We start from the raw sequence: 15,000 nt of genomic DNA on the forward strand, positions 1-15,000 counted from the left end.
GTTTGGAACCTCATCTACTTGGAAGTTGTTTTGAATTGATTTCTGTAACGCTTGATATCTCGGTGAACAAGTGTTTTATCATTTCTATAAGGTTATGCTTTTGAAACATGGGGTGGGTGTCTTGTTGACACAGGTGAAAACGTACACACATAAGCAATCAATGTTTATTAATGGATAGAAAGGCCAAGGTAGTACACACATAGCAATCAATGTTTTTATGGAAGGACAGGCCAAGATAGTACACACACAAGCAATCAATATGTTTTTATGGATAGAAAGGCCAAGATACACAGACGAACACACACACACACACACACACACACACACACACACACACACACACACACACATATATACACAGACTGGTGAAAATGTTTTGTTACAACAGAATTCCATCTAATAAAAGGAGCCCATAAAAACTGCCAAACATAGAAAGTACTATTATTTCGAGACCTGCTGTCTCTCTCTTCATGTAGACACCAGTCTCTGATATGTAGTACTTACTGTTTATATTTTGGCGTTTTTATGGGCTACTTTTATTAGACACACACACACACACACATATATATATATATATATATATATATATATATATATATATATATATATATATATATATATATATATATATATATATATAACATAGTATATATATATATATATATATATATATATATATATATATATATATATATATATATATATAGTATATATATTATATATATATATATTATATATATATATATATATATATATATATATATATATATATATATATGAATATCTTTTACTGTAATACAAGAGTATAATATGAAGATAGAAGGCCCACAAAACACTATAATATACTCTTGTAAGACATCCCATGTCCATATTTTACCATTGATCAGGAGCACAGAAGGAAGTGCTCGAAATATATGGTCGCAACGTTCAAATAGTGTTTTATGGGCCTATTATCATTCATATATATTATATAATGCAGGATATGTATGTATTTATGTATATTTTTCATTGTTTACAAGATTATAAGCCTACATCCATATTTGTGCAAAATGGGACACTACTATAGTACTAATCATCCACAGCTTGTGGCGGTGTCCTACGAGTCCTATCGGGCCACATAACGTCACCGAACAGCCCCGACAGGTATCCCCACAACACCGACTGTTACTGGGTCCTCGACCTCCCTTCCGGCTACGTCATCCAGATCACCTGGCAGACTTTCGCCCTCGAGAGCGCCTACAATTGCGACTACGATTATGTCGAGATCTTCGACAACTCCTCCATCCCGGGGAACGGCGGACAGATGGGCCAGTAAGGGTGTAGTTCTGTATGTTTTGTGAGATCTTAAACCTTCATTTTTCTCTTGCAATGATGCTCTCTCTCTCTCTCTCTCTCTCTCTCTCTCTCTCTCTCTCTCTCTCTCTCTCTCTCTCCCCGCGGAGAATTGTAAGAATAAGGTTTGGTATCCAAATGCCTCGAACACTATACTCTGTTTTTTTACATCTGTCCACCCGCCTTTGGTGTTTGTGTATGGTATCAGCTGAATGTAACTATCTAAAGCCCGGGACGCAGTGTTACCATACTAAACCACCACAGTTGGGTGGACAGATGGAAAAAAACCGAGTATAGACAGTGCGAATCAACGGCTTCCTGTTGACTTTTAAAACCATTAGGCTATCAAGGAATGTATAGATTAAAGCCGGCTCTGCTGTTCATATACCCGTCGAGTGGGCGGAGGTCTACTTAGTGTCGACTGGTTTCGTACTGTCGAGTGCTTGATTCACTTAAGTACCAAAACATTTATCACTTATAATTCCCCTTTCGGTGACATTTTCAAAGTTGCTTAAAATGGTTAGGCGAAGGGAAGAACGTTATAGTTCATACAGTATCTCTAACCCTATTAAAAGGTGAGGTTTTCCCCCAGTTGAAGTTCTTTAATTTTCCCTCTTGTTTTTATAGTATGTAAGGGCGTTTCCTGGTATTTTTGCGTGAATATTTACCGATACAAACTCGTTTACTCTTTCTCTATTCAGGCGTTACTGTGGTGACACTGTGCCTCCGATCATGACCTCCTCTGACAACCTGGTGACCATCCACTTCCATTCCGATTACTCTGCCAATCACGACGGCTTCTCTGCCATTTATCACGGCATCGATGCCTCCCGAAGTAAGTAAATCAACCAATCAATCAATAATTTCCTGTGGCTCCCACGGGGATCCTTAGGATCTCGATGAACTCACGCCACCGCATCCTGTCCTGGGCTAACTCCTCAAGATCTCCCTGTATGTGTGTGTGTGTGTAACTGAATAAAGAAAATTTGGAACAAATATACATATAAATAAAGGCAAAAACCATGAAGGCAAGTGAAGTGAAAGAGCATTAGGAGGCCTTTCGACTGAATGTCCTTTACTTAGCAGACTGCTAAGTAAAGGACATTGAGTCGAAAGGCCTCGCAATATCCTTCGTTTCACTTTCCTTCGTAGCTTTTGCCTTTATGTATGTATGTATGTATGTATGTATGTATGTATGTATGTATGTATTCCATGCATGCATGTTTGATTTGTGAGAAGATGACAGACCATTACGATTTCTTGATAAAAACAATAAAAATAAAAATAAAAATACACATAAATAAAAAATTTAAATTATAATAAAAATATAATAATAAAAATAAAAATAAAAAGAATCTAAATTATAATAAAAATAATAAAAATAAAAATAAAAAGAATCTAAATTATGATAAAAATAATAATAGTAAAAATAAAAATAATAAAAATAAAATGATTAAACATCAGTCTTAAGATCTAAGCCTGCTCTCACCAACAGTGTGCGGTGGGCACTACCATACCAGCAGTGGCGTGATCACGTCTCCCAACTACCCCAATAACTACCCCTCCTCGAGAACGTGCGAGTGGACCGTCACCGTAGGGCGCGGGAGACAGATCAGACTCCTCTTCAATGACGTCGAAATTGAACAATCAGAGGACTGTCACTATGACGCCTTGGAAATTAGGTGAGAGATCATATCCTCCAGAGGTAGTCCCCTTTTAGGGGGTTAGCGCCGTCAGTGCACCTCATTTGGTACAATGCAGGCGTTACTCAAGGTTCTTTGCAGCGTCCCTTCGGTCCCTAGCTGCAACTACTTTCATTCCTTTTACTGTATCTCTGTTCATATTCTCTTTCTTCCATCTTACTGTCCACCCTCTCCTAACAACTGTTTCATAGTGGAACTACTTTGAGGTTTTTCCCCCTGTAACACCTTTCAAACCTTTTACTGTCAATTTCCGTTTCAGCGCTGAATGGCCTTAGTTGCCACAGTGCTTGGCATAATGCCAAAAATCTATATAAATCAAATTAAAATCCAGAGGTACTAGCACAGTTGGACAAAAGCTGAAGGCATTTTAAGAATCTTCAATGCCAATTTAGTTGACCTGTTTTTGCTTTATGAGGCAAATAGAGTTGACACATAAATAGACAGTAGGCTGATTCACTCGTAGACTGTAACGTACAAGCCCACAGAAATTTACATATGCTGTTTATTTCTAATTCAACTGAACTTGTATATAGACGGTATAAAACTGCGTTCAAGGAGGAACAACAGGAAGGGACATATACGGTTTACAGCTCCATATTTTGGAAATAGGGAGCATTAAATAAGGTTGAAACATATCAAATAAACTTTTCGGTGTCTCATGTACGTTCACTGAGAGGAGACGATCTATAGTCGGTAGATTTCTACGAGCCTTTTTTCTGTAGACAGTCTCCATTCGCCTTGGGAGGACGCGGTATGTGAAATGTATTTATACAGAATCTACGGGACAAATCATGAGGCTGCCATAGTCACAGTTGTCTTTTATTGTCTATCCGATCTAAACTATTGGTTTCTTTCAGTATAGTTATTTAGTATATAGTATTACCATAACTAAACTGAATCCTTTACGAAAATGAAGGCTGTCATCCATTTCTTAAAAACTTCCTAAAAAAGTTTTTATTTTACATTTTATTAGAGAAAATATACAGTATTTTACAATTTTAACAGGATTACATGCAGAATTTTTTTCACAGTTGACTAACATATACCAGAATTTTTGAAACATTTTTATCTTGCACACTTTGCAAATAATCTATGTATTTTAATGTTAATATTTTTCTGCGGTTACCCATATAAGATTTTATTAGTATATATCTATTTTTCATTATCCTTGTTTTTACAAAACAACCGTATGCCATCGTTTTCATCTTCGTATTCCTACTTTGTGGGCTAGCCAGATACCAGCAACATAGTCACAAATTAAAATTACAGCAGTGTTCATGTCCTTTTTTAAATGAGCTTCAAAATTTCGAGGCAATGTGTTGCGCAGGAGCAAATGATGAAGCAAATAGACGTACAGTTTAATTGATGCATGTTAACAACATCATTAGTACTACATAGACAGTATTCCATAATAATTAATGCATGTTAACAGCATCAGTTATACTAAATAGACAGTATTCCATAATGACTAATGCATGTTAACAGCATCAGTAGTACTACATAGACAGTATTCCAAAATAATTAATGCATGTTAACAGCATCAGTAGTACTACATAGACAGTATTCCATAACAATTAATGCATGTTAACAGCATCAGTAGTACTACATAGACAGTATTCCATAATAATTAATGCATGTTAACAACACCAGTAGCACTTCATAGACAGTATTCCACATCAGGAATGGAGCAACAGCCACGTCCCCTTTGATGACAAGCATCTGCAGCAAGAACAAAACGATTCCAGAGATGTTCTCTCATCATCACCAAGTGTACATTAAGTTCAGGACTGACGACAGTGCCACAGAGAGGGGCTTCAAGATAGCCTGGGACTCCGCATCAACCGGTAAGGTGTAGTATGTCTTCTCTCTCTCTCTCTCTCTCTCTCTCTCTCTCTCTCTCTCTCTCTCTCTCAAGATTTCTTGGAACTGGAGCTACTCGTAAGGCGTATCTCTCTCTCTCTCTCTCTCTCTCTCTCTCTCTCTCTCTCTCATACACACACAAGTTTTCTTGGAACTATAGAGCCACTCTACTTTCTCTCTTTTGAGCGAAGTTCACCTTCAGCGAAGTCGTGTTGAACGAAGCCATTTTGAACGAAACGTTAAGAAAGAATGATAATTTCAGCGAAGGCTGATTTGAAACGATCACCATGAACGGGTATTAGAATAGTTAATAACTTGAATGGCCGTCGATGTTTTTCAAAGCACTATATAATACCCATCGTGAATATTATATAGTTTCCAATCGTGGTAAAAACAAAGCATGTGAATTGAAAGCTTGCAAAGGACGGTTAAGAATCACGCTGAAATACGAAAGAGATATAGGAATTGCACTGAGGAAGGAGAACGCTCCCATGCACACGATCCTGTTAAAGGAAAAGTCTGCAAAGCTGCTAAACCAACACATGATCCACCTAGACGCATATACTCCAAGATGCCATTGCTGGTCTACCAAACGAACTTGCAGCAAAGATTGGATCAGGGGGAAAATTGGAACGTAGTACTGTTCAATCAACAGTGGCATAAGTGATGAGAAAAGGGTTCAATTTTCGGCTCTAATGAAAGTCTTACACCCAGGGTAGGTCTAAGGCTTTGGTATTGCTTAGCTGAGAGACAGTCGTCAGTGACGGTGACGGTGACCCGTGACTTTACTGTCTCGTCACTGGTCTGGTTAGCTGACGGAGCATTCAAAACGGCTCCAATTTATTTATTTATTTATTTATTTTGCAGTGCATGCATTGATAAAGGAAAGTGCAGCCTAATACCTTGCATATATTTTACTCACGAATAAATGTGAATTAAGTTAACACAATAGAGTTCATCAAATAAAAATTACTACACTGTTTTTTTCCATCTGTCCATCCGCCTGTGGTGGTCGCGCATGGTAACTCTGCGTCCCGGGCTTTAAATAGGTAAGCTATGTGTAAGTTTTAGGTAAATAAAAGGATATCTTGGTGTATAGTTGCAACTGAAAAATGTTTAATAATTTACTGTATGCGAATTACACCGTTAATATTCGAAATGGGACATTATTTAAAGCCCGGGACGCAGTGTTACCATGCGCAAACACCACAGGCGGATGTTAACAGATGGAAAAAAAACAGAGTATAGTAGAGCCATTGCTAGACCCCCTATCTCCATTTTGCTAGACTTCAAGAAATGCAATGACGCGCATTTCCGCGCTCGATCACAGCAGGATGTGCCTTCCATTAATAGGCCTAACAAGAGTGTATGGTGAAAGATTACCAACGTGGGACTTGGGCGAAAAAATATGTTAGCGAAGAAAATGTTGGAACGTTTAATCAAAATGATGACTTGCATAGCATTCTCCCTACAGATGACGTCATAACAGACGTAGGTATTTTAGAATAAGATTGATATCTTGTCATTATTAACGGTTATTTCGAAGATAATCATATTGGCCGTCCAATGGCAAACAACCGTAGAAGAGGACCTGAATTCTCGGTATCTATGTGGAGAGGTTTTAGCAGGTTTCAGTTGGAAGTCACGTGGAACAAATAATGCCGTAGAAAGGTAGCAAACACGATGCTTTCCAAGGCAGTATCTCGTAGTCACGGAGGCAGTTTGGCTCTTAATAGGCTTTTAAGAACGGACGAAATATTTGGGGAATAAATACAGGAAAACCCTCACAAATAAATAAATAAAAATAAATTTTAAAAAAATTAAGAGGAAATACGAGAGCTTAGGAATTAGTATTAAAATATTATTGCTGAGTCAAGGTTTAGAAATTGATTATCTGAGACACCATGCAACAATATTACATTTGAAATGGTTACTCTCTAAAATTTAGTCTTTGTTTCTAGAATATATTTTAAAATTTAAAACTTATTTAATTTTTCGTTCTTTTTTACAGTAATAAAGGTATATTTCTTGTCTATTTTTAATTTCCATCAATTCTTTCTAGTATAGTTTTATTTCTTATCTTCGCTCAAAATGGCTTTTAAAAAATCAAGAGGTTCGCTAAAACTGACATCGCTCAGTAGAAAGAGCGTAAAATGCCATAATTTATCATCTGTTCAAAATGACTTCGCTTAACCTGACCTCGTTCAAACGACTGGGCGACCTCGTCTTTCTCCTCTTCTCTCTTTCCTCACTTTCTTCTTCTCCTCTTCTTTTTTCTTCTCTCCTCTCTCACACACACCACCTGGGCAGCTCTCTCTCTCTCTCTCTCTCATCCTCTCTCTCTCGTCTCTCTCTCTCTCTTTTCTCTCTCTCAATCTTTCTCTCTCTTTTCTCAACAATCCTTTCTCTCTCTCTCTCTCTCTTTTCTCTATCTCTCTCCCTCTCTCTCTCACTCTCTCTCTCTCTCACACACACACACAATCCTTTCCCTCGTTCTCTCTCATTTGCTGAGAATTTTCCCAGTAGTAATGCAACACGCATTGTATCATGTGGAACTTTTCACTGTCTGCTTAAGCATTTCATTAAACTACTATTCAATTTACCCCCTCAGGATGCGGCGGTACCTTAACAACAGTCACAGGTGAAATCATCTCCCCGGGGTATCCCCAGCAGTACCACGACTTCCTTGACTGCACTTGGACCATTCGCGTGGGCCAGGGGTCAAAGGTCATGCTGCACTTCATTGACATCAACCTAGAAGAGAACTCTGAATGCTACTTCGACTTTGTTGAGGTAATTTGATTCAAAGGGTTGGTAGGTCTAGGTATAATAACCACGCGTCGGGTATTGCAGTTTCCTATAGTATTTGGGTTGCTTATTAAGAATTTGCCGTTATTTCTTGGGGGGGGGGGGGGGGGTGGGGGGGGGGGGGGGGTGGATCGACTGTAGTTAACCCCCAGGGGCTAGCACTAAACACGGCGAAATGCATTGGACGCCGAAATCCCATGTGGCTGTCGTATTCGCGGGGACCGTTCATTACAGTCCGTCCGGAGTTATTCCCTAGAATTACCGGAATTTCTTTGGAAATTAGAGTTTCCTATAGCATTTGGGTTGCTTATTAAGAATTTACCGTTATTTTTGGGTGGTTGGCTGCAATTAACCCCCAGGGGCTAGTACTAAACACGGCGAAATACAATTGACACCCCTATCCCTAGTGGTTTTCGTATTCGCGGGCCCATTCCTTACAGTCAGTGCGGAGTAATTGCCTAGAATTACCGACGTTTTTATATACCAGTGCTAAGTCTATATCCTCAATTTCACATCGTTGCCATGCCCTTTAGAATGTTCCAAGAGATTCATAAGATCATGTATCTTCCAAAATCATGTTTAGGGATAGCGCCTCAGTGGCCCCTTGTGGTTGGTTTGGTGTTGCTTCTCACCTTTGTGGTCGCGGGTTCGATTCTCGGCCATTCCATTAGGAGTGAGAGATGTGTATTTCTGGTGATAGAAGTTCACTCTCGACGTGGTTCGGAAGTCACGTAAAGCCGTTGGTCCCGTTGCTGAATAACCACACGTTCCATGCAACGTAAACACACCATACAAACAAACAAACATACATACAAACAATATATAACATGAGTGGAATATAATTAACACAGTGGGTCAAGTGTTCTGTATAAGTGGAAATAAGAAACTGAACAGTGCTGTGCTTTCATTCTTTTTCGAAGACCCCAAAACATGTGATTAATAAATTTTATTTGCTCAAGGTTCGCGACGGACCATCTTCCAATGCGCCATCTCTCGGTCGCTTCTGTTCGACTTCTCACGGATTCATATCGATTAATTCGACGTCGAACACCTTGTGGCTGAGGTTCCACTCGGATCACAGTCACGTCGGGAGAGGGTTTAAAGTACAGTATGTCACAGGTAGGTACATTTTCAATCATTTTTTGTATTCATTTAAAATTGATATTCTTGCAGTGCAGCTTACTAACAGATCAGATTTTTAAAGTATGGTCTTGTCGACTAACCTGCGTGTAACAAACGTATATAAGTACACCTTCAGATTTATGAAGAACCTCTTTCATTCCTTTCCACTGTGCCACTGTTCATATTCCCTTTCTTCCATCTGACTTTCCACCTTCTCCAACAATCACTTCATAGTGCAGCTGCGAGGTTTTCCTCCTGTTACACCTATCAACCGTTTTACTGTCAGTTTTAATTTCTGCGCTGAATGGCCTCATACTTCCCAGTGCTTGGCCTTTGGCCTAAATTCCATATTCAATTCAATTCCTCCTGTTACACCTTTCAAACATCCTTACTGTCAATTTCCCCTCATAGGTCCCAGCGCTTGGCCTTTTGGCCTAGATCCTTGGTTCTATTCTAATCTCTGATTCTGTCTTGGTCTCGCCCTAGGATGCAATAACGTCCTGAGGGGGCACAGGGGCGTCATCGTAACGCCCAACTACCCGAACCCGTACCCTCATCAGAGAAACTGCACCTGGACCATCATGGCGCCGAGGGGGAACTCCATCAACGCGTCCTTCAGTGACTTTGTTCTAGAGGATCACATGAATGCTGACAACACTCGCTGCCTTTTCGACTACGTTGATGTGAGTCTGCTTATTACTGTTTGGTGTAATTCATGAGAGTCACAGCTAATGACGCACAATTTGATTGGAGAAACAAATCCGCAGAGAGCCTCAGTGGCTTGGTTGGTATGGCCGTGAGTTCGATTCTCGACCATTCCATTGAGGGGTCAGCGATGTGTATTTCTGGTGATAGAAGTTCACTCTCGACGTGGTTCGGAAGTCCCGTAAAGCCGTTGGTCCCTTTATTGAATAACCACTGATTCCATGCAACGTAAAAACACCATGCAAACAAAAACAAATCCAGTTGTGTATATGTACATATATTGAAAGATAAAACTATAAGGATAGCTTTCGGGAATCTGTTCTATTCCCATTTTCAATCTGAGATTGAAATGGGGATTGGATTCGAACAGATATTCCCGAAAGCTATCGGTACAGAATTATCTTTAGATATGTGTACATACACATAACTGGACTAGTTTCTCCATTTTAAGACTTATTTTAAGACTCTTGCTACTATGAGTATTTTTGGTTTCTCCATTTTAAGACATTTTAAGACTCGTGCTACTATGAGTATTTTTCAACACAATTATTATGTATCATAAAGACAATGAGAAATAGGATCCTCGAGAAATGAAAAATCTAGGTATAATTCATTTCCAGAGACAGCCTTGAACAGGCTGAAGAAAATATTAACCCCCAAGTATTTGAACTTAACCCCGTTTTTCAGGGTCATTGGCAAATATAAATAGTAAAAGTTATTTTTCTGTTCCTCAGTGACCTATTTTAAAAGTCACGAATCTTGACATTCATTACTAAAATTTTTCATGAAGCAATTACTACCCAGTAGGGTAGTAATTGCTTTCCCCAAGTATAATTGACCCTTAATTTTTATTTTTCTTATTTTATTTTTTTTACAGGTTAGAGCCCGGCAGAGGGAAGGTTCCCAAGTAGATACAATAGGCCACTATTGCCAGGGGAGGCCAGCCCCACCACCGATAGTCACGGGCCCGAGAATGGATATTTTGGAGATCAACTTCGTCAGTGACATTTCCGTGGCAGAAAACGGCTTCCGGCTGGAGTGGATAGTCAATGGTTAGAGAATTGTTTTTCGCACCAGTTTAGCGGAAGAATTTTGTTCATTATAGTATAGTCATTCATTATAGTACTGAGTGCCTCAGCGGCGTGGTTGGTATGGTATTAGCGTCCCACCTCGGTGGTCGCGGGTTCGATTCTCGGCCATTCCATTGAGGAGTGAGAGATGTGCATTTCTGGTGATAGAAGTTCACTCTCGACGTGGTTCGGAAGTCACGTAAAGCTGTTGGTCCCGTTGCTGAATAACCACTGGTTCCATGCAACGTAAAAACACCATACATGCATACATACATTATAGTACTGTTTTTTATATTCAGTAGAGCCAAGTCAAGCTTATTTCATTGTAAAGAACTATTGTAGATAATGTACGTAGAAGCTCTTTTTTCATTCTTGAGCGAAAGCCTCCCCGACTTGTGTGAGGGGGACCACGCCATTCCCTCCCAGCGAAAGTACCAGCGCGCATGAGATGATCAACACCGGGCATGACACACACAATGATGAAAATAATACCAGGGGGACGTCACTCAGGTAGAACCCAATCAAGAGGCTCCTAGTGACATTCCCCGCCTGAGGAGGTCCGTAAGACTGTAGAACGCTCGCCGTATGAGTCACCTTCCCAGGAATAATAATAATAATAATAATAATAATAATAATAATAATAATAATAATAGAGCAAATACGGACAGACTATACATAACACGAAAGGAAGGAGGGAGAGGACTATTAAGTATAGAGGACTGCGTCAACATCGAAATCAGAGCACTGGGGCAATATCTGAAAACCAGTGAAGACGAGTGGCTAAAGAGTGCATGGGAAGAAGGACTAATAAAAGTAAACGAAGACCCACAAATATACAGACACAGGAGAAAGACAGACAGAACAGAGGACTGGCACAACAAACCAATGCACGGACAATACATGAGACAAACTAAAGAACTAGCCAGCGATGACAGTTGGCAATGGCTACAGAGGGGAGAGCTAAAGAAGGAAACTGAAGGAATGATAACAGCGGCACAAGATCAGGCCCTAAGAACCAGATATGTTCAAAGTACGATAGACGGAAATAACATCTCTCCCATATGTAGGAAGTGCAATACGAAAAATGAAACCATAAACCACATAGCAAACGAATGCCCGGCACTTGCACAGAACCAGTACAAAAAGAGGCATGATTCAGTGGCAAAAGCCCTCCACTGGAGCCTGTGCAAGAAACATCAGCTACCTTGCAGTAATAAGTGGTACGAGCACCAACCTGAAGGAGTGATAGAAAACGATCAGGCAAAGATCCTCTGGGACTATGGTATCAGAACGGATAGGGTGATACGTGCAAACAGACCAGACGTGACGTTGATTGACAAAGTCAAGAAGAAAGTATCACTCATTGATGTCGCAATACCATGGGACACCAGAGTTGAAGAGAAAGAGAGGGAAAAAATGGATAAGTATCAAGATCTGAAAATAGAAATAAGAAGGATATGGGATATGCCAGTGGAAATCGTACCCATAATCATAGGAGCACTAGGCACGATCCCAAGATCCCTGAAAAGGAATCTAGAAAAACTAGAGGTTGAAGTAGCTCCAGGACTCATGCAGAAGAGTGTGATCCTAGAAACGGCACACATAGTAAGAAAAGTGATGGACTCCTAAGGAGGCAGGATGCAACCCGGAACCCCACACTATAAATACCACCAAGTCGAATTGGAGGACTGTGATAGAGCAAAAAAAAAAAAAAAAAAAAAAAAAAATTATAATAATAATAATTTTAGAATGGACTGACTTGAGTTATCGGGGTCACTGACGTAGGTTTGGAGCAGAAAGTGAGTGGTTGGATAGTTAAGTGATTTGCTCTCCACTTTGGAATAAATAAAATAATGCATAATCGTATATTTTACACAACAACGTTAATTAGGACGTTAATGATGGGATAATAGTTGATTTTTCATACCTGTGTTGAATGGATTGTGGATGTCTAGTGAATAATTGTGTAATTTATTTTCATGTATTTTTAACTCTTGGGAACATAAGGAACTAAAATCTGGTTAAACAGTTTATCATCATGACCACAACCTCTTGGCGATTCTAGCGATACCTTGTTTTTGTACTTTGGGTAGGCATTTTTAAACGGAAATTCTGTTTAAATCGTACAGTTTCTCAACTAAAACTTACTTAGAACAAGCTTATGCTGACTGTAATATGCATCAGAAGTGAAATAAAAATGACCGAGAAAATAGCAAATAGAAAAAACACAGATAAAGGCAAATGATAAAGACATCAAACACAATTGTATGAGTAAAAAAAGAACAGGAAATAAGCAAAATAATAATCTTATTCTTTCAAGGTTGTGGACAGGAGCTCACGAAGTTCTCGGGCACATTTACAAGTCCGAACTACCCGAATGACTACCCCGTCAACACCGACTGTGAGTGGTTCATCAAAACGGCGCCAGGCACAAGGATCAAGATTACGGTCCACGACTTCGACTTAGAAACGGCCGATGACTGCATATACGACAAGCTCAGGGTGAGTGCCACAACAACTAATGGTCAGGAGCACCTCAGCAGCGTGGTTGGTATGGTATTAGCGTCCCACCTCGGTATCGCGGGTTCGATTCTCGGCCATTCCATTGAGGAGTGACAGATGTGTATTTCTGGTGATAGAAGTTCACTCTCGACGTGGTTCGAAAGTCACGTAAAGCCGTTGGTCCCCTTGCTGAATAACCATACTGGTTCCATGCAACGTAAAAACGCCTTACAAACAAACAAACAAACAAACACTAATGTTCAGTTATGAAACGTCTGATTCCTGCATGAGCGAAAAACTAAGGGTTTGGTATTAAATAGAAAGTAAATTTAAGATTTCAAATAAAATGAGATTTAGATTGGGCGCTGAAACGGGAGATTGCTGCCTAGTATATGACAAGCTGAAGGCAAGTGAGTAGGCCTATGTGCGTATCATTGCGGGTCACTCCTAAACACACACGCACATACATACATGTACGTATATCCAAAAGAAATTGCTTACACTCACACTTGACCGTACGTAGTTCAGACTGAATATAATATGATAATAATAATAATGACAATATTGATAATATGTGGCTTCAATGCGATAACAAGAGACAGAGATGAATAGACGAATTGCAAACTTAAAGTCTCCGAACCTATGTATTTTATCATTTAAGGAGAAATAAATATCTATTAATAACATAATGTACGTATTTCATGTAAGATGCAATGAAAACTAGATACGCATTCGGTAAAAGCCCATTCTTACACAACGAGCCCCCAACTGCTGTGTCCCGTCTCTGGTTTGTATGTGTATTCATAACATATTTACATGACACCACTGTGGATTTCTTCACCTACTGAATTTTTGTTAACACTATGTACTATGTTTGCAGTACTATGTCTACAGGTAACTTTTAACACTATCTACTTGACAGATATACGGAGGAGAAAACGAGAAATCCCCTTTGCTGACAACTATGTGTCACAAAAAGAGGATTCCTTTAGAATTCACCACGCAAGGGAACAATGCCTACCTGGCATTCCACAGCGATCAGACTGTACGAGGAAAGGGATTCAACATCTCCTACACTACTCTCCCCGGCGGTGAGTTTGAAGTGATGTTCATGTTTTTCGTGTTCCATATGTCAAAAGATGAAATGTCAGCGTCCTTATATCTGCAACAGTGAAACTAATTTTCTTTGTGTTGCGAGAAACATATAAACATCTTACTATAATAGGCGTTGTGTCTGTCCGTCCGTCTTATAATTCAATCACAGCAAAACGGCTGGTCCGATGGGCATGAAACTTGGCAGGGTTATAGGGGGGACCCCTAAGATGGTTTATAATAAGGTTTCAACCTCCCACCCCCCACCCCTCCCAAAGCCTCTAATGGGCGTTATGCCTCCATTCAAGGGACGAGTTGAAAACCGTAACTGGCAAGGTTATAGTGGTGACCCATAAGATGGTTTATAATGGGGTTTCATCGTCCATTTCAAGGGACGAATGGAAAACCGCGAGAGGAAATTCAAGCAAAACTGTTATATATAACTGTTTAACGGCTGTTTGCTAATATGTATGATATTTATAACTTCCTAATTTCACTCAGGATGCGGAGGTTCCTTCACGGCCATCAAAGGCAGCATCCATTCCCCCAACTACCCGGCACAGTACGACCCCCATTCTGACTGCGTCTGGGTCATCACTGTCGACCAGCAGCACATCGTCGAGCTCAACTTCGTCGACTTCGACGTCGAGCCGGACACTAACTGCTCTTACGATTACGTCTCGGTAAGGGACGAATAGTCGACGTTTCTAAATTGATTGATATTATTATAATAATTAACGTTATTTAAAATGTTCAGGCACTCAATACATCCGTAAAGTCCATGATGATATATGTATCATATTGTT

At 39.7% G+C, this 15,000-nt stretch overlaps 1 protein-coding gene across 1 annotated transcript in view; it reads left to right on the forward strand.

Moving 5' to 3' along the window:
* Nucleotides 1-15,000, forward strand: part of LOC135207051 (cubilin-like) — a 252,388-nt gene that overhangs the window by 181,620 nt on the left and 55,768 nt on the right. Inside the window, 11 exon segments of the mRNA XM_064238684.1 lie at nt 1,083-1,311; nt 2,034-2,167; nt 2,828-3,014; nt 4,716-4,879; nt 7,507-7,688; nt 8,663-8,822; nt 9,312-9,508; nt 10,408-10,582; nt 12,921-13,102; nt 14,025-14,193; nt 14,696-14,877. Of these exon segments, the coding sequence (XP_064094754.1) occupies nt 1,083-1,311; nt 2,034-2,167; nt 2,828-3,014; nt 4,716-4,879; nt 7,507-7,688; nt 8,663-8,822; nt 9,312-9,508; nt 10,408-10,582; nt 12,921-13,102; nt 14,025-14,193; nt 14,696-14,877 (1,961 nt within the window).

The sequence above is a fragment of the Macrobrachium nipponense genome, chromosome 31 (genome assembly GCF_015104395.2).
Source record: "Macrobrachium nipponense isolate FS-2020 chromosome 31, ASM1510439v2, whole genome shotgun sequence".
NCBI classification, from domain to species: Eukaryota; Metazoa; Arthropoda; class Malacostraca; order Decapoda; family Palaemonidae; genus Macrobrachium; species Macrobrachium nipponense.